The 24726-nt window shown below is 50.0% G+C and overlaps 1 protein-coding gene across 4 annotated transcripts in view; it reads right to left on the reverse strand.

Annotated features, from left to right (window-relative positions):
* Positions 1-177: 177 nt before the first annotated feature.
* PPP3CC (protein phosphatase 3 catalytic subunit gamma) overlaps positions 178-24726 on the reverse strand; it is a 41148-nt gene continuing 16599 nt past the window's right edge. The window contains exons 2-15 of one of the 4 annotated variants that reach the window (XM_063358487.1): positions 23696-23893; positions 23134-23258; positions 16991-17102; positions 14776-14921; positions 14482-14621; positions 13825-13902; positions 13634-13728; positions 12849-12974; positions 11826-11903; positions 10959-10985; positions 9965-10046; positions 8653-8750; positions 5865-5894; positions 178-4572 (exon numbers count right to left, since the gene is read on the reverse strand). In XM_063358487.1, coding sequence (XP_063214557.1) covers positions 4394-4572; positions 5865-5894; positions 8653-8750; positions 9965-10046; positions 10959-10985; positions 11826-11903; positions 12849-12974; positions 13634-13728; positions 13825-13902; positions 14482-14621; positions 14776-14921; positions 16991-17102; positions 23134-23258; positions 23696-23893 — 1514 coding nt within the window. In that variant the 3' untranslated portion in view covers positions 178-4393. The remainder of the gene's footprint in view (positions 4573-5864; positions 5895-8652; positions 8751-9964; positions 10047-10958; positions 10986-11825; positions 11904-12848; positions 12975-13633; positions 13729-13824; positions 13903-14481; positions 14622-14775; positions 14922-16990; positions 17103-23133; positions 23259-23695; positions 23894-24726) is intronic. The other 3 variants (XM_063358489.1, XM_063358488.1, XM_063358490.1) reach the window with 3 other exon arrangements.

A 24726-nucleotide genomic window follows, 5' to 3' on the forward strand; every position in this document is an offset into this window, starting at 1 on the left:
AAAGCGCCCGGGAGCGGCTCCGCAAGTGCCGACGTGCCGGGGAGGTTGGGAGACGCCATCCGGGCGCTGCCCCTAAAAAAAACCCCTTTCATCCGTCCTTCCCGAAAGCCAGGGAGCATCCGAGGGGGTCCTTTCCCTTCACCCCCCCAAAAAGAAACCACAGCGGAGCCGAGCGACTGCGTCAATTTTTAACTTTTTTTTTTTTTTCCGTTTTTTTTTTTTTTCTCCTTAAAGATGACTTTCCGATTTACATTAAGACAGTTCTAACAAATTCATTCCTTGTTCACCAAAAAAAAAAAAAAAAAGAAGAAATTATATTAAATAATTTCTGCCAATAAATAACATTTTCACCATTTTTTTTTCTCCTTTAAACAGAACTAAAAAAAAAAAAATAAAGAAAAAAAAAATAATAATAAAAGGAGGCAGTCTCCAGGCAACGGGCGTATGATCCTTCAGCAACAAGAACCCTAAAATTCACCATCGCTGCACCCAGCACGCGTCCCGTGGGGGTTCAGGTCCTCCCTGGCAGAGGCCACTCGGCCTCTACGTGTCCCTGTCACCGCACCAAGCCGGGTGGCATCCGCGCCCAGGCAACCGCGAGAGGCTCCCAGGGCTGGCACGGCCAGCAAAGAGGTTCTCCCAAACGCCAAAAAAAAAAACCCGAAGAAAATAAAGAAAATTTAAAATAAAATAAAATAAAATAATAAAAAAAAAAACAAAAACAAAACAACACAAACAACAACCCAAAAAGCTTGAACTCAACCCACCACCCGACCCCCATTGCTGACTCCCCTCCTTGTTACATGCACCTTGCTATAACATGCAAAAAAATAAACCCAGGCTGCGGAGGAGGCGGCTGGGCTTTCCCCGGGGCTGGTCGTGCTCCTTTGGCTTCCATTCCCGGAGTTTTGGTTGCCAAAGTCCGGGTGGGCAACCGGGGAGGGAAAGGGACGGGAGCTGTGAGATGAGGGGGCCGGAGACGTGCCTAGCTCCGAGGCGCTGGCTTTGCAGGGATTAGAGGAGGAGGGGAGGGAAGAGGGGAAAAATTTGCCTGTTTCTGGGAATTTTTTTGGTTTTGCCGCGGTGGGGATCGGGGCAGGGCGCTCTGCCGGGGACCTCGCTGGCCTCTGCTCCGAGGTCTTCATCACCTTCCTCCCCAAAAAGCTGGGGAAGAGGGGATGGGGTCGCCCGGCTCGGTGTTGGGAAAATGCTCTGCTTTCCCCGGGGGCGGGGGTGCCAGCGCGGAGAGGGTTACGCGGCCGAGCGTTAATCAATCGAGGGGGTTAATTAGCACCCACGCACCCCAGCGCTGCTGCTCCTCACCCCATCCTATCAAGGGAAAAGGGGGGGGGGACCAGCGCCGGCGTTGCTACAGCAACAGATGCAGCATGGCATCGGATGCAGTATGGCATCCATACGTGCTGCCCTACGGCTCCTGGGCACGGCTCGGGGAGGGGGGACACCAACATCCAGCCATCAACCGCCTTCCCTGACAGGCGGCAGCGGGGGGCGGCAGCTCCCCCCCCCAGCCCCAGCCCCAGGCCGGGATGCTGGGAAACTGCGGCCCCACCAGCCGCAGGGATGCTTCCAGCAACACCCAGTTCCAGGACTGGGGGTCCCAGCACCTCGCAACGCCATCAGCCCCCCCCCTTCCCCGCTTTGCCAGGGCAGCAAACCACAAAGCCAAATAGTTTTTTTTTTTTTGGGGGGGGGGGGGGGGGCTGGCGATGCCAGAGCAGGAGAAGAAGGTTGGGGGGTGACAAACCATGAGCAAAGCAAATCCCCCTCCGCAAACGGTCGGTCCCTGCTGAAACCCCGATGCGCGGGGGTGCCAGGCTCGGGGTACGAGCATCATGCCCCCCCTCCCGCCCCCAGCCCCAACCATGGCACCCGTTCCCAAAGCTCCCCGATTGAAACTGCTGCTTGGGCGAGATCCCAGCCTGGGTCAGAACAACATGCCCCATCATGCACGGGCAGCACCTTTGCACGGTTTGCGCTCTCAGAGGAAGATACCACACATCGGCTCACTGTTATTTCAAGAAAGGATGCCGTTTAAAAAAAAAAAACAAAACCAAAAAAAACCCCAAAACAAACAAACAAAAAAAAAACCCCAAAAAACAAACAAACAAGAAGAAATACTCACAGACAAAGGCAATTGGCCCCCACGCCTCGGATGGGGTTAAGAGAAGCTCGCTCAAAACATCTCGCACTTTTTTTTTTTTTGCAAAGCAGTGGGCGTGTAAAAAAAGGGGGGGGGCGGGAGGGGGGGGGGAAGAAAAAAGAAGAAAAAAAAAGTGGAGGCATGCGACTCGAAAAGTCTCTTGTGAAAACCCAGTGGTCTGCTCACAGATACGGTTTCCTAAACAGCTGGCATGAAATTCAGTGACGTATGATTATAAGACAATTTTGAAAGCTTCCCGCAAAGTTGCTGTTTTCCTCTGTCGCTGGAATGGCAGCTCCGGGCCGGAGCACAAAGGGAAGACAGCAAGATCCCGAGAAGGGGTTGGCAAATATCCCTTATTAGAGGCTAAACCCGCTCACCTGCTGCCCCTGCTTGGAGAAAGCACAATAGAGAGTTTGGCTGGAAAAAAAGAAGTGAAAGCTGGCAAAGGATTTGCTTCCGAAAGCTGCTGCTTTGACTCCGGGCAATGGCAGGCAGGGGAGGACGCGGCTCAAGCGACACGCGGGGAAGGGAAACGACCAAACGAAAAATCTCGCAAAACACTTTTTCAACACTCGCTTCAGGTCAGAGTTTAAGGGAAAGACCGAGGCTCTGCTTAAAACAGATCCAAGCTCCAAAACCTTCACCACCGCGTCCCTCTGGAAACCCTCCTGCTCACCAGGAGCTCCCCCTTCCCTCTCCAGCTCTCCACAAACACCCTGCCAAAATTTCTGCCCAGATCCACTCGGTTCTTCTACCTGCCATAAAACCACCCTCCCTCCCCTGCAGCCGAGGGGGGGGATGCGCTTCCCAACCCGGGGGGGGGCTTTTTAGCAAAGCCACCAAGCCACATCTCTACAGAAACCAGCAGCGCCGCCACCCGTCCTTCCCCAAATCTTCATCACGAGCTGGCAGAACCCCCCTCCAACCGCTGGGAAAGGCTGACGTGCCCGTGGCTCCTTCGGAGTCGGGAGGAACAGTCGCTGGCTAGCAAGGTCACCAGCATTGGGGTAAGCCCCAGGAGGTGGAAGACCCCCCCGAAGGGGGACGCTGGGTGAGTGGGAGGCGACGGTGGCCCAGGGGACACCACCGCGTCCACCCACTGCTCGCATCCTGACCAGCAAGGGCTGACGCGAGCGCAGGGCAGCGCGCCGCGGGCTCCGCGGGATGCCAGGGTGGCGGCACAGGGGTCCTTCTGTCCCCAGGTTATACAAATCACCCCCTTTTTCCTTTCCACTTCAGTGCAGATTTCCCAAAGAGCTGCCGATGGCTAGAGACCGGAGAGAATTCCTCTGCTCTGGACCAGAGGGATTCCCAGAGGGGTTTTTCCGCTGCCCGGGCGGCCCCGGATCATAGAAACCAGGATGAAAAACCCCCGGCCGAAGCTTCGGGAAGGGCTGCAACAAGGGGCAGCGCTTCTCCCATCCGCCCTCCCCCTTTTTATCAAGAAGTTACTTTTTCCCTTGGGGCTCCACTGGAATAAAACTGAATTTACCAAAGGAAAAGGTGCTGTGATCGGTATAACCCACCGGAGGCCCTCGGAGCTAATCCCGAATATTTGGATGTCACCTTGGAAAGAGGGACGGATCCCAGCCCGTTGCAACGCGCCTTCCAGAGAACCGCTTGCAAAAAAGCAGCAGACGCAGGTGGGCAAGAGGTTGAAGGAAACACCAGCAAACTCTGGGAAGGAGAGAGTTGTGAAAAAGAAAAAAAAAAAAAAAAAAAAAAGAAAAAAACCCCAAACCAACCCTATTTTTTTTTTTTTTTTTTTTTTTTTTCTCTCAAGCAAAGGACCTGCTTTTGAAAGCACAGGCTAACTCCGAATTGCACCAAAGTCAACGACCCAAGTTGCCTGGGACTGGTTTCGTTTCTTTTAATCCTCCCCCCCGCCCCCCCCCCCACCACCGCCGCGGAGGTTCGCCTTTCGTGGAGGAGAGGTCAGCTGTACAGCACAACACTCCATATACGCACTAGCAGTAAGATTGGTTTCTAAATTAAAAAAAAAAAAAAAAAAAAAAAAAAAAGATGGACTTTTTATATATTGAACATAAATAAAAAAAAAAAATTACAAAATGGTCACCTTTCTTACAGAATGGATGCAAACTGGATTATGAACGTGCCTCCAGGTGAAGTTGGTTTCTCCCCTCGCCCCCACCCCACCCCAATATAATAAATAAATAAAATTCATTAAGTTTTGGATCCTTTAGTGGTGCAGATTGGGCGCTGGGACCGTTACTGGGCTTTCTTCCCCGTGCCGTTCTTGTCCGCAGAGTTTGTTGAGGTTACCAAATTTACCGGCCCGTCTGAGTGCATTGAATCCTTGCGTGGCGGCATGCGCTCGTTAATGCGATCCAGCCCGCGGGCTTCTTCGAAGCTGCGGATCTTGTGCTGCGGTGAAAATCCACGAATGGCTGCAGAGAGAAGGGCCGAGAAAAGAAGAGAATCAGTCTGAGCCGCGCATCGCCCGATAGGAGCCCTTTAGCACACGCCAGACACTACAGGACAGAGGGAGGGCAACAGAAAGCACGTGTCTGGCTACCAGAACCGGGAGGTGAATTTTTTCTTTGGCATCGCCAGTGCGCGTGGGGACCACGAGCAGGGAAATTGAGCTGCGCCAGGTCACGGCAGCAAAGTCCAGGATCCAGAGCAGGGATTTGCTCTGCTCCTCAATGGTTTGTCTTTTAATAACAGTTTAATAAAGGAACTTGAAGCCCAGACAAGTGCTCAATGTCCCCAAACAGTGAAATCTCAGGGAACTTTCAAAGCTGAAAAACACCATACTTTTTTTTTTTTTTTTTTTAAATTAAAATAAAATAAAAGAAGCAAAACCGAAACAACACAAAGACACCACCACAAGGCTTTAACTCCAACACAAACCACACACTGCGACACCAGGAGAGGGAAAACGGCTAGTCCTTGGGTCACAAACGCTTCTTGCATGACCAGGAGAGAACACGGGCAAGCGTCGGGAGCAACGACACCCCCCCAAGGGCAGGCGTCTCTCGGTTTCGTCACCACGAGGCTGAGGACATCACCCTTGCGGTGACAATACGGACCGAATGCTTAACTTCTTTGTACTACAGATAATTTAAGAAAAAGGGCTTTCGTGCCAAATCTTTTTACGAGGACTTGGCTGGTTTACAAACGAGCTTCCCTCGCTAATCAACAAGCTCTCTGCGCGGATGTACGGCCCCATTCATCGGTAGTTGAAGGGAACCATCGAGGAGAAAACCTCCCCACGAAAACCTCGTGAAATCTGTCGTTTCTGCAGGGAGAAAACGGCTTCTCCCACCTTGGCCCACCTGCGGGGAAGGCGAGGACGGTATCAGAGAGGCGCAATCCGCTATTTCCTACGTGATTTTGACCAAGAGCATCCAGTTCCCCAGGGGATGATGAACTCAGCCCTGAGGCATCCGAGACCAGACTGCAGGACCCCAACACCAAGGTCTTGAGACACCAGAGCACAAAACCGCTCCGGAGATGGGGAACAAAGTTATGGCATTAAGAAATAGCCTCGTTAAGGCTAAAATAGACTGGAACCAGCCCACTGTGTATTTTTTTTTGCTTCCCAGCAGGGGCCCGTCCTCCCCCACTTCTGGTGATGCAAGAGTAAAAAGCTTCCAGAAGGCTGATAAAGCTCTTTAAAATTAGCGCACGCACACACAGAGATGATTTTGAGTCTCTCGCCGGATTCTAGCCATACCTTCCCGTGCCTCTACCGCTTCTACTGTGGCTGCAATACAGAAGAACAGTGGCATGCAAAAATGAAGACAGAAAAAAACAAACAAACAAACAAAAAAAAAAAAAAACAGAGTGACAGTGAGTGATCTAACATCATCGCTGCGAACGCAGAGCCCACAGCCTCCCAGCCCCGGTGGAGACGACCGTAAATCAAAACCAATTGGCAAGAAAGGGGGGGGCGCGGGGCGGAAAAAGAGGCGACAGGAGCTTGAGAGGAAGGTTGAAAGGGGACTCCCTCGGGTTTAGAGCCTGCTGAGCACCCACGCGGGGGAGTCTCCTTTCCTCACCTTCTCCGGACTTGTCACAGAGATAAATCTGATGGATAGAGAGAGAAAAGCAGAGAGGTGGCTTCCTGCTCGTGCACCGAAGGGCTGGGACACGCAGGCATCCCACGGCAAGGACAGAGATCGTCTTGGACAAAGCCGTGGGTCCCCAACTGCGTATACAGCCACCCCCCGCTCCCAGTTTGGTGGCTCTAGGGCACGCCGGCCACCTTCAGGAGGTAAACAATGTGGAATTCACCCCAGAGGAAAGCCCCAACCACCAGAGCCCCACGTAAGGGAAATGACCCCCCCAGGGACACGATGACTTTTTGGAGCTGCGGGGAAAGCGAGGGGCGGTTTGTTCTCTGGGGGAGGGCAGGCAGCAGCAGATCCCAGGCTGCTCCGCTCCCAATGCCTTGAATTATACCAAAAAATAATAATAATAATAATAATAAAAAAAAAAGGTATAGGCTGATGCTTCAAATCCAGTTTGGCTTCAGCTCCACCTCCTAAAAGCGTTACCAAGCAACAAGGCACCATAAAGCTGAGCCATGTCCCCGTCCTCAATCTGCTGCATCGGCTGTCCAAGTTTTGGTAGTCCCTGCCTCAACATCTGGGAGGAGGCCCTCCCCTTAAGCAGAATCCCCACTTTTAGCCTCAAAACGCCACTTTTTTTGTTGCTTTGGACACAATGCAAAGGCCACGTGCTCCTTGAGAGGCCACGGAGGAAGAATGGAGTGTGGCTCAACATCTTCCCTCCAGATTCAGTGATTTTACTCAGCTCATTTCGATAAGCCGTGCTGCGAAAGGTTGGAGGGAGGGAAGGGGCCCCCCCACTGCTACCTACAGCCCCGTTTCTCCTCTCTCGGGGTGCAGAGGCACCCCAGAAAAGGGGGGCAGCCGCCTCCTCTCCCCGCTCGAGCACGGCTGAAGGAGGAGCGTCGGGCAGGAGGCTGCTGCGAGCAGACGGCGCGGTGCGAAGGGAGGTGGGAAAACGGGAAAGGGGGGAGAGAAGGAGGCAGGACCGGGGGGAAAAGGAGTGGGAGAAGGGCAGGAAAAGCAGGGTGATGCCTGGGGGGAGCACGGAGGGGTGCCAGGAGCAGTGAGGGGTGGGAAGCCTGCAGCCATGGGAGCAGCAGGCAGGGTCGGGTAAGGCAGCAGCAAAGGTCCAGCTTGTTTGTCCTGTCTCAGGGGGATGCAGAAATGTCAGCATCCTTACTGGGGGGGCTGCCTGGCAGCCTCTTAGAGGTTCCCCCCCACCAGGGGAAGGCGCAGGGGAGTTTTACAGCATGATCCGCTCCCTGCTACAGGGGCAAAGCTGCGGCACAGCGAGAGCTGGGTGCTGGAGCCGAGCTGTAACCACCGCCTTCCCACTCAGGCTCTGTTCCCATGCCTGCAGCAGAACTGGGGCGACAGAAACCATTATGGCTGTTATAAACAAAGAAAAAGAAAAAAAAATCCCTACTCCTCTGCGGGTAGAGAAACCCATGAGTTTGGGAGCGATACCGCATCCTCTCCACCCCCAGGAGTGGGCAAGCAATATTTACACGTTTCTCGCTTGTGAACTATTTAATCAAGGCAAGGCAATCCCAGAACAAGCCCTTTTCTGGGCCCGCAGGAAATTACCCAGCGCTGATAGGAAGGGGAAAAGCAGGCTGGTGAGATGCCAGCATTCAAAGGCTGGCGGCAGGAAAGGATTAAAACACTAGATTACAGGATTCCCTCTGGGGACACATGTTACTGTGATAACTCATTGCCTGACCATCGGCCAATCTCCCTGCCCTGCGAGTCTAAAGCACGCAGATCGCGAGCTCAGTCCTGCTCTCGGCACACTAAGACGGAGCAGTCGGCCGCCGAGGGAGGGAGCGAAGTTATTTGCCAGCAAGCAACAGAAAAGAAACCTCCAAAACCAGATCAAAACCAGGGGGCCAAGAGAAAGTCTTAATACGAAACATACAGGCCTGGAAGGATTCTCCTTCCTTCAACTAAATCTAAGCTTCCTCTGGGATTGGCAATTTCAGAGGGTCGGAATCGGAGGGGTTTCGTTTGCCGAAGAACAAACAAGCAGGCATGTTTCTGTGACATTCATATATACGCTATCACACAACAGCAGCGGAGAGGTGAAGCAGAGGATGCTCATCATGCAGCGTTAGGAGAGAAATAAATGATAAAAACTGTTGCAGAAACACACAATAAAGCAATACACATGCTTTAGGCGGGGTGCTGTTTGTTGTCTTTTTTTTTTTTTCCCCTCCTCCAGGGTATGCGGGGACATCTTGGAAGGCTCTCCACATCCCCACCTACATTTCTGCTTTTTCCTATTTCTGAATCCTTCCTCCCCGTGGGCCCGAACCATCTCTCGCATCCCCTGGCACCCTGAAATATGCCTACGGGAACCGATCGAACGGTTCAAGGGGCAGCTGAGGGCCAGGTATAGAAGTGCAGCAGGGGTGCGGTGTTGCAGGGGGCAGGAGGGTTCATACTCACCGGTCTGTAGGGTCTGCCTCCCCCCTGAGAGCACTCCCAGGGGCAGTGTACCTGTGGGAGTCAGGCCTTTGAGAGTCAGCACGCTCTCGCTCTCCTCTCTGCAAGTAAGAGGTAACGCAAGCAGTTACCGAGAGATGAATGCAATGCTCGGCTACGTCATAAAACCACAGAATGGTCAGAGTTGGGAGGGACCTTAAAGACCATCTCCTTCCACCCCCCGCCCTGGGCAGGGACACCTCCCACCAGCCCAGGTTGCTCCAAGCCCCGGCCAACCTGCCCTTGAACCCCTCCAGGGATGGGGCAGCCACAGCTTCTCTGGGCACCCTGGGCCAGGGGCTCACCAGCCTCACAGCAAACAATTTCTTCTCAATATCTCATCCAAATCTCCCCTCTGTCAGTGTAAAACCCTTCCCCCTCGTCCCACGGCTCCCCTCCCTGCTCCAGAGTCCCTTCCCAGCTTTCCTGGAGCCCCTTTAGGGACTGGAAGGGGCTCCAAGGTCTCCGCGGAGCCTTCTCTTCTCCAGGCTGAACCCCCCCAGCTCTCTCAGCCTGTCCCCACAGCAGAGGGGCTCCAGCATCTCCGGGGCCTCCTCTGGCCCCACTCCAACAGCTCCGTGTCCTTCTGCCATTGGTGCCCCAGCGCTGGAGGCAGCACTGCAGGGGGGTCTCACCCGAGCGGAGCAGAGGGGCAGAATCCCCCCCTCGCCCTGCTGCCCACACTGCTGGGGACGCAGCCCAGGCTGCGGGGGGTTTCTGGGCTGCCAGCGCACGTTGATGGCTCGTGTTGAGCTTCTCCACCACCAACACCCCCAAGTCCTTCTCCTCGGGGCTGCTCTCCAGCCATTCTCCACCCAGCCTGGATTTGTGCTTGGGATTGCCCTGACCCACGTCCACGCAAGACCATTAGTGGCGAGCAGCATGAAAAGTGGAATCTGCCCTGTGCTGACCACAGGCTGATCTGCCAGGCCCCGAGCACAACCTGCCTCATAAATACGGCACCTCTGCTTACTCAGCCACGACGCACCAGAGCTACAGCATGGCGAATGCATCCTGAACAGGCTAAACATTCCTAATGAGCAGTATTTCTGCTGGCACAGGTGCTGGTGCTTGAGGGAGAGGTTTCTGAGGAAGTCAGACGGCCAGACACATAGAAACCACCACCTCGCGCCTTTGCCATCCGCTCTGAAGCCAGAGTCTCCTAAGATTGTTCCCCAGCAGGACTCTGCCTGCCTGGCCCACTCTGACCAACATCCCCCCAGTCACCCAGACCCCAAATGAAACTCAGACCCCAAATCCCAAGTCACTTTCTTACCGAAGAACCGAGAAGACACGCGCCATCTTCCCAATGGCTCTAATCTTATTCCTGATGATCTCTTTACGGACTGTTGTCCCACCTTAGGGAGAGAAAAAACAGAACGCCAGCATGTTTAAGGCTTTCCAGGCAGAGGTAACGTCAATATGAAGCACCTGCCTGACTCCAGGAAAAGAAATCATGGTTTACAGATTCACAGCTACACTCTCGAGAGAACAGTGCTGAGAGGATGGCAGTGAGAAGGGCAACACCAACGAGATGACACACGGACTTAAAAAGGTCTAAAGAGAGTAGAAACCACCAAAGGAAAACGGAATCGGGTAGGTCTTGTTCGAAGCTCACCAGGTTTGATCACACTACACAGGATGTAACACAAATGACTCAGCCATGTAGACACAGTTTTGCAAGGCAGAACACTGACGAATCTGACTGCTGATGAACACTGCAGAACACCGGGCTGTGCTCGCCGCGGGGAGGAGTGTCACGCAAGCATCAGCTTTGGCATCCAACGCGCACAGTGAAGGGCTGGCCGGAGCCTTGCAACTCTGCTTCGACCCCCACGCAAACACAAAGTGAGATATGTGAAACTCCCCTTCCGCTAATACAGACCCAACGGGAGAGAAAAGCATGGAGGGTAACTGAAAACGAAACAAAAAATCCGAGTAAAAGAGGTAACAAATACATCTCCTCTCAGCTGAGATTCCTCACATGGCCCAAGTACACATTAGGACAGTACAAGCCAAACCGGAGGTCTAACATGCACCCATGGCTCAGCCATGCACTAAGTGGCTGCATTCAGAAGTCAGATAGAAACGTGACCCCGTTTCTCAAGTTCCTGGAGGAACGCAGAAGGGTTAAAAAACACACGGCGCTTATGTTAAAACTGAAAGGGGATGAAGAGTCTGCCCGACTAGTCAGCTATTCAAATCCACTCCAAGGAATCTGGTGGCACAGGCAGTGAAAATTAAGCTTGTAGCAAATTCTAGCTGGGTACCTTTCTGATAGCTTGAAATGTAGTGATCTTCAGGGAGAGGAGACACCAAGAAACAAGTAGATGAAGACAGAGATAGAAGAAACAAATTTAATTTTCATGGGAGGGAGAAAGAAAAAAAAAACAAAAACAAAAAACAAAAACGAAATGCAATGGGAGAAGCGGGTTAAAGTCTCAACCTTGGACCGAAGCAGCGGCACCTTGTTGTACCACAAGGGTGTTCTGCTTCTCTGACCGTCCTCCACCCTACACGGAGGGGTGCAGGCAGCTCCCCGTGCTCCCCGTGCATGCTCACAGCCCCGCGTCTTCCTCTCGGTCACCACCTCGCTCGCAAGCGATCCCCCCGCCCCGATACAAAAACTGGCAAATCAGCTCAGCATCTGTTTTGTCCCTTTCATGCATAGCTTAAAAACCAGGGCCAAAAAACGCATTCTGCTTTTTTTTGGTGGAGGGGGAGGGCGGGCGGGGAGGGTGACATGAGAAGGCGCTTTACAGAGGAGTTCACTGCAACAGATGAGAAGATCGGGGAGATATTTTGGTGTAGAAAATTTGGAATTGGGGGAAAAAAAAATAACCGCTCGGGAAGCAGTCTCTGTATAAGGAGCAGGAAACCATTCTCCAGAGTAGCTGGCAAGAAGCGTCTGTCGCAGTGAATGTAATTTAATTTCTCTGTGACTGAATAGCAAAGGAAAAAAAAATGTGTTTCCTACCCAGAACTGCACAAGGGTTGGCCAAAAAGGAACCAGAGACCCTGGCTGGGCATCCAGCTATAAATCAAGCGCTGATCGCTCTTGAGCTAGCATCATACACCTTTTCCCCACCTTCACCCCCCCACCGTTACCAGCTCGGTCGTAAGAGCATGTTTTTTACCTTCCAATGTCTCATCACCATCTGAAATCAACTCATCATCGGAGCATATGTTGAGGATGTTAACGAGCATTTCTGTGACTGTAAGAAGCACAGACAGGAAGATTAGAGAGACCTGGTGCGCACGCTTGGCAGACAAGAGGTATTTGAAGGACGAGCTGGACAAGCCAACGATTTCAAGGTCATTTATACTCTGGAAGTAGAAACCCAAAGACGCTTTTAGCCTCTTGCTGCTGGTACCTCGCAGCAGTACCCAGAGCAGACGACATGCTTTACACCTTCTGCCAAGGAGGTGGATGCAGTCCAAGCACATCAGAGACGAACCAGACGTGGGGAAGGGGGTGCCAACGTTCAGGCAGAACAGCCTGGGCTCGCTGAAGGTCCCACCTCCCCACCCCGACCGGCACAACAGGCCACCTGTCTCCAAAAATGTCAGATCTCGGGGGCAGGGGGAGGGAAATTGAACCTTTGGTTCCTCAAAGTCAAAAAAACCTCCAGCCTTCGGCACTTCAGACCTTGAAGTCATACTCCAAACGTACAACACTGGGGCGGAATTTAAAGATGTGAAAACCCTTTTGCTGAGAATTTGAGGCAAAGTCTTGGTCATATTTTAAGCTGCCTCGCCTCCTTCAGAATGAAGTAAGCCTTCAAATTACAGTGAGTGCTTCCTTTTCGGTGGGCCACAAGCCAACGGGAGATTTTAATTTCTCTTGTTGCAAAGCCAGAGCAAGAGAAACGTCTCCAAATTCCGAGGTGGGGCTACGCCACCCGAGATCAGCTCCGACAGCAAGGCAGAAATAGCGAGAAGGGATCGTTCTATTGGTAAAAGCTCTCCAAAACAGGTATTGACAATTATTTTCACAAGAACTTTACCCAGTAATATGCAGATCTCCTTGAACCTGAACTGCTTTCCAGTGCTGTCTGATATTAAGGAGGTAAAACACTCTCCCAACACATTTAATAGCCCGTGGGACAGGTTCTACAGTACTACGATCAACTCGTAACAGAAATCCAAATCTCTCTTACCCTTTTCCCCTACAAAAGGCAAGGACCATGTGAAGACGTCCATGAAGTTTGGAAGCCAGTAGGGATGAGGGGAACAGTTGAACTGCCTGATGTTCATGACATTGTTTTCGTATTTCAGTACAGCAGCTGGAAGAGAAAAGGGAAAAGAACACACGTCCGTAGGCACTGTCAGCTCCTGGGAGTTCTACCCGCGCTAATTACACTTCCTCATCAACGAGAGGTTGCACTCACGCAGAAATCAAACTACCAGCTCTCCAAAATGAGAAGGCTTAAGTAATATTTTTCAGTTTGCCCATTAGGTTGTTTCACTAAAGGTCACCAAAATAGTGAAGGTCAACTTAACAAAGCTGTTAGAATTCATGCAAATCAGAAGCGATGAACATAGGGCCAAGATCTAAAGCGAGGGGTAAAAAACCCAAGGAAAGTGCCCCATCATACTCGTACGGTTTTAGGGGCACAGTGAAGTTAAAAGCTTGCGTAAACCAGCAGCTTCTCTTTTATGGCAGCATTCATCAGATGTCACGTGGCTGGAAACGAGAGCATTATTCTAGGCTTTATAACTTGACAGCTAATTGCCACAGTAACACATTAAGTCTTCGAGTCAGAGAACCCAGCCACTTCCAGCTCCCCAGCTGCCGTTAGTTCAACATATAAAGCTCTTTTTTTTCATTTCGCAACTAGAGGAGAGTGTGGATGGAGAGGGACGGTGGAGAGGGATTTCCTAAGCACATGAGGACAGTACTGACACCCAAAGAGCGGCAGAGCCCTGGCCTTGGCAGCCTTACCCTTGTTGTTATAGACATCTAGGTAATTTGGTGCAGAGAAGATTGTGATTAATGACGGAAAGCCTGTTGTCTGGCTCTTCCTGTACATTCGGTACCTGAAAAACAGGTCAAGTGTTAAAAACACCCCGGGCTGGCTAAGGATAGCGTGAAAGCAGACGGAGCCCACTCGGCTACAGGGCTGCAGCACTTACCCAGCGTCCTGGGCTTCGTGAGCTCGGATTACAGATAACAAACTATTGTTCTGCAAAAATTCACAAACTGCAGGATAACTGGAAAAGAGAAAGCAAGTATTCATTAGCACGCAGCACAGGAGAAGGGAGAGCACCCACGGCCTTGGTTTCAGAAACCAGCCGCTTGCAGCATCCATTCGGTTTGTGTCCAGCATCCCCAAACAAGGCCACTACGTATTACATCATTCAAAAATTAATTGCAAAGCATTCTGTTAAACAGACCCCTGGTGCCAAATCCTCCCTATCAGCCGGGCTACAAGTGGTCTGTCAGCACAAATGCTTCTCTTTTAGACAGGAAAAGATTATTTCCTAGAGCTCCTGGTACCATCCAATGCCTGAAAACTGTTCAAAAGGCACCCTGCCAGCTAAAAGAGGCATCTCTGCTGTCCGATACCACAATTTCATAGAGCAACATATCCAAAGAGAGCTCAATATTGCAGGAGAGAGAAAAACAAACAAGATTTTTGTGCGTTAGAGCCAACCAAAGGCTATTTCAGAGCCAGGTGCGCTGTAAAGTCCCAGGGAGTGATCTGAATAGCAATTTCTCTCCCCAAATACCTCAGTGTAAGGGAAAACAAAAAGCTCTGGTCCACCAGAGCCCCCTAAAACCCCACTTACCTGTAGAAATAGGAGCAGCCTCGAACAGTGTTGTGGGCGAAATGCTCCAGCGTTTTCTCATTACCGTAATCCTCCGATGGATCGGACCAGAGCAGGTCACACATTGGACCAAAAGCTGGAGGCTCCTTAAACCTGTCTAACTGAAAAACACACCCCAAATGAGGACGAGGAGGTCCACGGTGGGGACAGGCAGAGCCCGGGAGCCTCAACCTGCAATTCCACGCAGGAATCAAGCCGGCCATTAACCGCACTATTAATTGTAAGCTATGTGAAAGGACGGCGGGGATTACTTACTTTCCTAATGTCATCTAGACACGTGATTTCTGGGGACAGTCCTCCGTGAACACACAGAAACTGCTGGTTTAAGAGGGCAGCAAGAGGAAGACAGTCAAAGGTATCCATACACGCATCATACACTCGCTCTGAATACTTGATTCGACCTGGAAAAAATGGGGGGCAGGGGGAGGAAAAGAGGGAAGAATTGAATTAATTCACTCATTTACACAACAAAGACCGCTCAGGCTGAAAGCAGAGTGGGTTTTTTTTAATCTTTTCTTTTTTTTTTTTTTTAAAAGGGGGAGTCATTCACGCATCCAAACCTATGTGATATAAGAAGCATTAAGCAAAGCTTTGATCAGCCAAAGTGCTGATAAATAAGTTCAAGGAACCCAGCTCCTAAGGTGATACGGAAACTCTGTGTCTACGGCCACCAAGTCGCACTTTGCACCCGCGTATTAGTGCAAACGCTGACGTCGAAAATGCTTGTTGGACATGAAGATAAAAAGGCTTCACAGTAATCTGGGCATGGTCAAGAATATTCATCCCCCTTCAAGCTATTTTCTAGAACACCTGCACTAAGATGAACACAGAAAAGAAGCGAGGAGCTCGCCACGGAAGAGAAAACTTGGGATACCAATATCCCATCACTTCCCTACACCTTACCAGGTCACTTTTTTATAGAGATACATATATATATTTAGACACACTTGTATTATGCTGCACCTTACCAGCCTCAGCTGCCAGGCAGATTATACACTGGGAAATGCAGCAGCTGGTTAATTTGGCACAGCACTATTCCACAATCGTTTAAGATAAGAATTTTGGGCTGGACAGGAGCGCTTTGAGTCAGAATTTGCCCAAGCCGCCTGCAGTTAAATGAATTTTCACGCAGGATCTTTGAGGGCTCCAAGCGATCACAATCTCCGCTGGATGCCTCATCTTAACAGAGGTGAAGGGGATGTTTCAATACATTAAACAGAGATACCGCGGCCTTGCCGAAAGCAGCTCAGCTTTTCCAGCAAGCTGAATACGTTCAGAAATATCTCTCGATGCTTCCCAGAGATCACAGCACGTCAAGCGCCTGTCTTCTCACATCTGCAACCCCTTCGCGGGGCAGCAGCAGTGTAACATAGCCAGATCTTCCGCCGCTCCTGCTAGAAAACGCAGCCCTGTCTATAGCAAAAAAAATGCATGAATAGAAAGTTTACCTTTCCTCCAGCTTCATTTTAGAGTTACTAACAGTTTTTTTCATCTGCACGCTATGATGTAGAAGTGGAAAGGCGGTATCTTCTGTTTTCCAAAGGGGAAAAAAAAACATCCCCATCACCTCTGGCTCTCTAGTTCAAATTGAGCCCAGCTCAACAGAAGCTCATTTACCACCATCTGATGCGTAGGGTACCCAGCAGGGAGCTGGCTGGTGTTTTCCAACTCATTTCGGAGCAAACAGATGTCATTATCTCAGTACCTATCAGCCTTACCCCGGCCGGCAGCATCCAGTCCAAAGATTGGATTCGTGCCTTGTCCATAATGATTTCTTGAGGTCGGGTCCTTGAGCAACATATTCCCTATAATATTCCCTAACCAAGCGCTGCATGTTGTTGGTGTATATTCTTTTTTATTGCTCGGAGGAATGACTGTCATCCTCGGGGGAGAGGGGTCACTCCCCGACCTTTCATCATCGTGGGTTTAAAAATATGTCAAACGCCGCACAAAACTCTCTTTAACTCAACTAAAACCATCTTAAAGGTAATGATTCTCCCTAGCGCAAACACTGAGGAACAAATCCTTTATTTGCTTCCAATTGTAATCACCGATCCCAGCTGCACAATCTGGAGCTGAAAGTCATTTGGCAGTAATTATACGTTGCTGGGCCTGAAAGTCAAGGCAGGGGAGGGGGGGGGGTGCCTGCAAATGGCTCATCAGCAAGACAGGGAAGATGTATTCGCATTTCTGCCATCCGTACTCCTTCTTCCTAACCAGACGGCCACATCGACACGCACTCAGGAATTTACAGGACGTATCTATTTGGTTTGGGTGTTTTTATTTTAGCAGGAGCTGAAACAGAAGAGCTATGTGCGCAGGAAAAAAAAAAAAAAAAACAAAACCCCAAACGCCAGGTTTTTACAGCTCCAGAGCGAATCGACAGCACCCACGGCAGGCAGAAAAATTAAACCCCACACCTGGTCACAACACATTAATATATTTAAATCCTTACACCGCTGATACTTACATTCCTGCTTAAAGGTGAAGTATTCTGTGAGGTGCCTGCACTCATGGTTCCCTCGAAGGAGGAACAACGTTTTGGGATGATTTATCTTTAAACTCCATAAATACAGCACGCACTGCAAGAAAGGGAAGGAGGAGATGGCATGTAATAAAAACCTTTTATAGGGCACTAATCATCCCGTAGACTTCACTAAGTGTTTCTGGGAAGACACCCAACAAGCTGAATTCAAAGCGGAACCCTGATAGAAACCCAGCTCCATAATCGGCAGTAGATCTTATCTTGGCCAACTTCACCAGTGGGGGGAAAGCCACATCGAGCGTTTCTCTATATTAGGCCTGAGTTGGAGAAGTGACAAATGAGATCGCATTCAACTGAAACCGGCTCCGGGCTGGGTGGGGGCAGCTTTTCCTTCCAGCAGAAAACCAAAGCGAAAAAGCACCCATTTTCAGAGCAGCAAAGCAAAACCAGCTGCGCGGCGAGATGCGCCTTCCAGATGTCCCGCTGCAATCGAAACCAGAGAGCGGCAAGCACAACGGCCAGCCATCTTGCGAGCCTTTTAATCAACTGCATGAAATATCAAGAGAAAATTAAGCTCGATCTTCCCCACTGACTTTCCCCCCCCCGCCTCCGTTTTTCTGCTTACGCGACAGTCATGTGAAGTTCAAGTTCAAAACAGGAAAAGCTTAGCCAAAAACCACGCTTACTAAAGCCTTCTGGCTTTGAAGAGGGCTTTCCACATCCCCTCTCCGAGCAGCGACACCTGTAAAATGATCGTCTTTGATGAAGCGTGGACCAAAGTTCAACTGAAACAATCGTTTGGTTTTTTTACCAGGAAATATTTCACGGTGGCTTTCCAAAGAGGCTACGTGAAGAAGGGAAGGGCTGGAAAGATGCTCTTACCCTTCCGTGCTATATGTCATCGAGCTGACGGCTAATCAGCTGGTATCTAACGCGGGGAAATGTTATCACATTTCCCTGCTTGATTTTGAGAGCTGGAAGGACAACACGTAATGACAGGCAAGCTTGAAAATCTGGATTAAAGTCTCTAATAAGAGCTTACCCTTTAGGCTGCCATGCTACAGAAACAGCACACGCTTTTGAGAACGTGAACCGTGAAGTCTGTCAACAGTTTTGACACTTAAAAACATTGCTGATCTGGTGCACAGATCTCCGGGAACCAACTGCTGGGGCAGGGAGACAACCTTCAGGACCAAAATAAACCAGTTTCGAGCTAGTTTCCAGTACAGACACCTTAGATATAATGGTATTTAAGCACTGAATCTGCAAGGGAAGCTCTACATTAGTCATCCCAGCTACACGCAGGGATCCCTAAAACCCCAAGGAGCTGTAAAGCACCCGTCTGTGTCCAATTCAGAATCCAACCCCAAAGAAAACAAACCTGGATAGCAAATTCTGAATTTTAAAATTGAACAGAAACAAGTAATTTAAGCTGTGGTTAAGGCTAGCAAAAATAATGTTTTATTACATCTGTTAATGGGAGGAACGTTCCTACCAAAACCATTTGGTTGGATTCAATGATCTCAAAGGTCCTTTCCAACAATGAGGATTCTATGATTCTATGATTTATAATTATCCTGTGATTTAAAGCTTTAACCTCCTGCGTTTGCAACCCAAATGTCACTCTTCTGGGCTAGCGTGAGAACTGAAAAGTGAAAGTCACTATAAATGAACTAAATGACGTGCTAAGGACTGGAGAAAGCAACCGGCACTGGCGGCACTGGTGCAAAGCAAAGCAAGAAAGTAGAGAGACACCATCAAAAAAGGGAGGATTTGGGATGTACAGAAGGTCGGCAACTTGCAGAAGAGAGACTTAAAGGTACATTTGAAGTGTTTTAAAGGGAAATGGAAGCAAATGGTGTCACTCAGCACCACAGTTCTCCCTGGATATGTAGCAAGTGAACCGCAGCCGTTGAGAGCACACCTCCCCGGTACCGCTGACGTTCCCCGGGGTTTGCAGCTATTTCACGAGGACGTGGGGGCTGGCGGGTACCACTGGGGTAAGGATGAGAAAAGGACATTCGACAGCGGGTACCGCTGGGGTAAGGATGAGAAAAGGACATTCAACAGCGGGTACTGCTGGTGTACTGATGAGAAAGGACATTCAACAGCCCTCGCCAGCTCTGGAAGGTTTCTCTACTCACATGCCTCATTGTAGAGATCCTTTTCCCAGATTTTCAAGGCGCTGTGCCCAGGAATTGATTACCGCCTGTTTACAATAGCCTAGTAGCAACTCGAGACAATTATGGCTTACTAGGCTTCAATAATCTGCTTTTCTCCCTATTCTGCCTATCGGTTTGAAGCCCAGAGCCAAGCATTCATGCTTATGTCCCCATGTGATCCCCCGCTTTCACTCCGCAGCTCAGGAATTGCTACCTGTAACCCAAAGCAAACGCAAATGGGGCTGCCGCCAAACCTGCCCGCAACAACCTGCACCGTAATCTCTCCTACCATTTAAAAAATCCAGCATTTATGAGAAAATTATGAACATCCAGCCTGGCAGCTCTTCCCGGAGCAGGCGCAGAAGAAACAGCATGGTGAAAGTCCAGCATCCCGCGTTCAGCCCTCAAATCTACCTTCGCTCACACCTTGCATCACTGACCGGATCTCTTTAATATTATTTTGGATAAAACAATGCATTCAATCCTGGCAAGATTAGCGTACGTACAATTCCATAATTAGACAACGATCATGCATCCTATTGTGATCAGGTTTGAAAAATCAGTCTGGCAAAGGTGTATGCCATTATCACGCCATCTTTACTGATAAATCTACTCTTTCCATAAATTCTATTTTTGGTTATAATAATGGCTTCACTTTATAATTTAATAAAACAATTCTATTTATTGTATTCTGGCAGAATGGTCAGATCCTCACAGACCAGGACGGTCCTCACGTAAGGGCTAGGAGATGTAACTAAAAGCTTAAAGCACTTTGAAGGGAGCATCTTTCCCACTTGCAGACTGGTGAGAGAACCCTCCACCAGGATGATGTCCCATCAGCAGCTCCAAACGGAGGTGGTCAGCCCCATTTCCGTGCTGCTTCTCAGCCCCTTCACTATAATATCCGAGCCCCTGGCCAGTTAGTCTCGCCGTCGCGGTGGGTTTTGTGGCACAGACTAAAAGCAAGTCCTCTTCCACCAGACATCAGCCGTCGCAGCTTTCACACGGCTGCTTCCCTCCCTTCTCCCCCCACAAGTCTAAAAGAAAACAACCCCAAAACACAACCCAACCAAACCACGCTTCATAGCCTCATTATACCTACTGAGAATGAACGTTTTTAAATGAGAATTTCCCTAAGCTAGAGACCCAGAAATAATTTGTTGAAGACATCCAGCTGAGCTGATGAACAGAGCCTTTCGGGGGTTTTAAAGGTGTTTGTTTTTTTTTTTTGTCTGAGCCACAAACTGCTCCTTTTACCTTGACAACCAAACACTCACAGCGATGGGGAAAGCTTGCAAGGGTTATTTGGACTGCTAAGAAGGAACACGGTTTGCCTTAACACCTCCTTGGCCCCCGTTTTTGCGTCTTGTTTCCTGATTGCCTGCATCAGGATGCAATTATACAATTACCTCCTATTTCATTCAGTTAAAAGGTCATGATTATCAGCAGCTCTGGGCAGGCACTCGCTAATATTCCCCACCCAGCCCATGGATGCACAAGTTTGTGCGGTGACTCATGGAAGGCTGATGATGCTGGTGCTCTCCCACCTTCCCAGCGGTGACAGCGCAGGGAAACTGGGATGCCTTTTCCATCACCTAGAGCCTTTGGGAGAAAACAATCAAAACTCCAAAGCCAAAACGCTCACACATCAGCGATCTCCGCGCTCCAGACTCCAGCTTTGCATGTTGTACAAGTCTTTAAACAAAAAATATAATGCAAAGACACCCTTTCGGCACCGTTTAACCCTTTGTTTGTAGCGATTCTCACGCCAGCTGCAAATCTCCTGCGATTTCACTATAGAAACCAGTTTCTGCACACCCAGGTGGGAATCTCTTGAAACACAGCGGCTGCGCGTTGCAGTAGGTGGGAAGAAGAGGCACACATCAATAGGAATAAGGGAATGAAGCCTTCTCGACACTGCTTTATCAGTGACATTTGGATCAGCCCCCGCATGTACTAATCAAAGCCCACCCTGATTCGTGAAAGATCAATGCTGGCTCCGTGGGGTAATGCCGCGCACGGTGGCTTTCCCTCTGCAGATGTGGGGGGGAAAGGGGAAGGACGAAGGTCAAAAGCAGCATAAAATAAGAAACTTGTGCTCAGACCTTACAAAGACCAACTGCTCCAAGGCTTTTGAGCTTGAAAACAGCAGGCTGCCCTGCACAGGGTCGAAGGGGCAAGCCACAACAGGGACCTGATGGGTTTACCTCTAATTTTCAGACCTTCCTCCTCAAAAAAAAATAAAATCCCACCACCTCTGTTCTCCAAGGTGGACTCATCACCCATCCCCCTGGAATTCTTCCATACTGTCACAGCACGCAGAGACGAGGGCAGCGATCCCCAACTCCAGCACTCAATTCTGCAGATCTGGGAGGAAAATCCCCACATCAGATCCCAGATCAATCGCAGGGTAGGAGCAGAGAGCGGCAGAAGCACTTCACCACCCAGGATCTGTAAAATTCGTGCATAGACACAGGGTACGACAACTCTCATTTGAAGGTTTCTCAGTTAATACAAACAAAAACCCCACGTCTTATCTCAGAAAGAGTTGCCGTGTTATAATCTCTTTTCCAGGTAAATACACTCAAACTGCAAACCCAGCTTGGCGCAAGCCAAACCATTTAAACAAGCGGTCAGATGCCTGTCCTTCCCCTTCCTCCCCAGGGGTTACGGGGCTCCTCCTGCAGAAATCCCAAAAGCCACAACCCCACCTTTCCAGCATCCGTCCCCGCTGCCCCGGAAAGTGCTCCTCGTCACACCTTGGCTCACCGACAGCGTTTCGGAACACACGAAGCGCCAGGCTGGAAGCAATCCAGACCGCCGCTAAAGCGCAAGCTGTCGGCGGTACCCTCCTAAATCCTCTGCAGAACCCTTCAAAGAAGAGCTTGCATTAACTGCCTTCATCGCTATCCGTGAGAGTTCCTCCCCAAAATTTAACTGAGAAAGACTCCTCTGCAGACCCAACAGCTCTGCTATTCCTGCACCTTCCCTCTTTGAAGAAAAAAACGCGTACTCTGTTATTCCAGGCCAGTTTTGCCACTTTTCATGCCCCCGTTTCCCCAAATGACCCTATTACATTGTCTCCAACTGGAAGAAGCTCTCTTTTTCCACCCAGCTCTGCCTTTGCAACACCAGAAGGCTGCAATCCCGTGGGATTTGTGGCATTTACTAGCTCTCCCATCCTGCCTGCTCTGAGGCTCCCAGGTCTTCGGTAAGCCAGCAGCGATCACGGGGACCCATCGATGATTTGTCCTCTAAGACCAACAACTGGCAGCGTTACCCCAGTACTCGGTCGGTGGCATCCCACAGAGCCGCAGAATCCTAACACGCTGCCAGACATTCGGCCGATGTCTGTAAGGTGACAGCATTATTGTGACAAGGCAGATTGTCACACGGGCGCAGCGTGGTTAGATACACAATTAAATGCCTCAGCACCAAGCCCCTGGGTCACAGCGAGACATACAACAGCCCAGATGATTTATTGCTCCTTTCTCCTGACCCTGTCTCTGGCTTTGCGAGGTTGGTGCTTTCAGGGGGACGGTGGGGAAGCAGTGACTCAGGAGCGTAGCGCTTTTTTTTTTTCCCCTGCAAAGCTGAATCTTGCAAGTTTTTAAACATTTGCTTCCCACTGCCTGGTAGGATCCTGTTGCCCGCAACATACAATCAACTCTCCCTCTTGTTCCCCTGACTGACAGCTACAAGTGATATTAAAACTCGAGTTCAGAAGCTAGAGTTTAGTCATTAACCCCACGGCTGCTGTTTGACTCTGTCACTGGGTGAGGATCCGATTCAAAATCATGACATTTCTGCCAAAAATCATACCGTAAGTTCCCTACATGTCCTTCCTTGCACGCAAACCTAGACTAGAACATAAAATCCAGCACAAGAAATCTGTATCTGCTAGTTTAGTTCAATACTTTTGGTTCCTTTAGTACTAGCATCCCCAGGCTCAACTTTATTCGTCACCTCTATACTGAAGTAGCCTCTGTCCACGTAGTCTCCCAGGAAGAGGTAGCGGGTGTTATTGGGTGATCCTCCAACTTCAAACAACTTCATCAGGTCAAAAAACTGCCCGTGAATGTCACCGCACACTAGGGGAGGAAGAACAGCACAAAAGAGGGACAGAATTACATGCTAAGAAAAGAAAGGTCATGACGGCAATAAGGAGCATAGCATGGCTGCGCTCTGACCCCGGCCACCCCTGCTTTACATCCAGCTTCCGCAAAGATGTACTCGACCTACACAAGCAAAATCCTCTCTACTGAGAGTTCAGGCAATTAAAATAAAAAAAATCCTTTGCGGATGGATTCAAGGCCAGGCTGGACGAGGCTTTGAGCAGCCTGGTCTAGTAGGAGGTGTCCCTGCCCAGGGCAGGGGGGTTGGAACTACATGATCTTTAAGATCCCTTCCAACCCGAACCATTCTGTGATTCTATGGAAGGAAGACAGCAGAAAGGCTGGTTCTCCGAGCAGCTCGTGTTTCCTAGATGGCCCTGATTTAGGACTCCAGCCGCAGAAAGCCCTCTGACCTGTGATGGGAGCTTCCACTTCAATCATTGTCTTCTCGTGCCGAAGGATGGCGGCCCCATCGTTGATGATCTTCAGCGCCGCATCCTCTTCCAGGCGCCCTTCCTTCACCAAGTGGCTCTTCAAGACGTCAAGCCTCGGCTTCCCATCCTCAAACACCTCCTTCAGAGTGAGCCGCTGCGTGGGAGGAAATGGGACAGCTGGAAATGGAAGTGAAGAAGTTAGCAACACGTCTCTTTTTCGGGGAGGGGGAAGAAAAAAAAAAAAAAAAAAAAGAATTACAGTCTTTTCAGCGGGAGGCTTTCGTTCCAAGCCTCGAGACGAGCATGCACTCCCAAATGTACTTTCACTGAAATTATGCTCTCAAATACTGAAAGAAGAAAAGCTACGCTGCCAGAGCAACCGAATACACCCCTCAGCATGTTTAAAAAATCACTGTATGCAGACAAAAAAATGCCATATGCAGCCACAGAAAACGCGGGCACCAAAGCCGTCTCCTAATTCAGCGGGGGGAGTTGTCATCATTGTGTTGCACTAAAACAGGACTGCAGGCAAATATCAGCAAAAGGAGGAAAAAAAAACCACACCGGTTCCCCGAAACTGGCGATTAAGGTAGGAGGACCACTACGTGTCAAACTCACACTTGTCAGGAAACTGCACAAACCCGCAAAGCAGAAGGTGCCTTCCCCAGGCAACAGCCTCGCACCTCCCGGTACGGGCCGCTTCAAAAAGCTTAATGCCAAGCTCAGTAATTGGTAAATCCTGGTGGAATCCAGCATTTAAGGCAAGTTAAAGCCTCATTTACTTGCAACGCATTCCCCGGGTTTTAAATCTAGGTAGAAAGCCACCCCATTAAAAGCCATTATTATTATTTTCATGCTAGGCAATTGTATTATTTGTGAGAAGGTGACCTCTAGCAGAAAGGAAGCACACGAAGCAAAAATAATAGTTACAAGTGAGAACCATCCGGCTTCCTCACCTACCTTTACCCCGGGCCCGGCTAATTTAAAAAAGAAGGAGAACACACGACGCC

Source organism: Chroicocephalus ridibundus, chromosome 23 (assembly GCF_963924245.1).
Source record: "Chroicocephalus ridibundus chromosome 23, bChrRid1.1, whole genome shotgun sequence".
Lineage (NCBI taxonomy): Eukaryota > Metazoa > Chordata > Aves > Charadriiformes > Laridae > Chroicocephalus > Chroicocephalus ridibundus.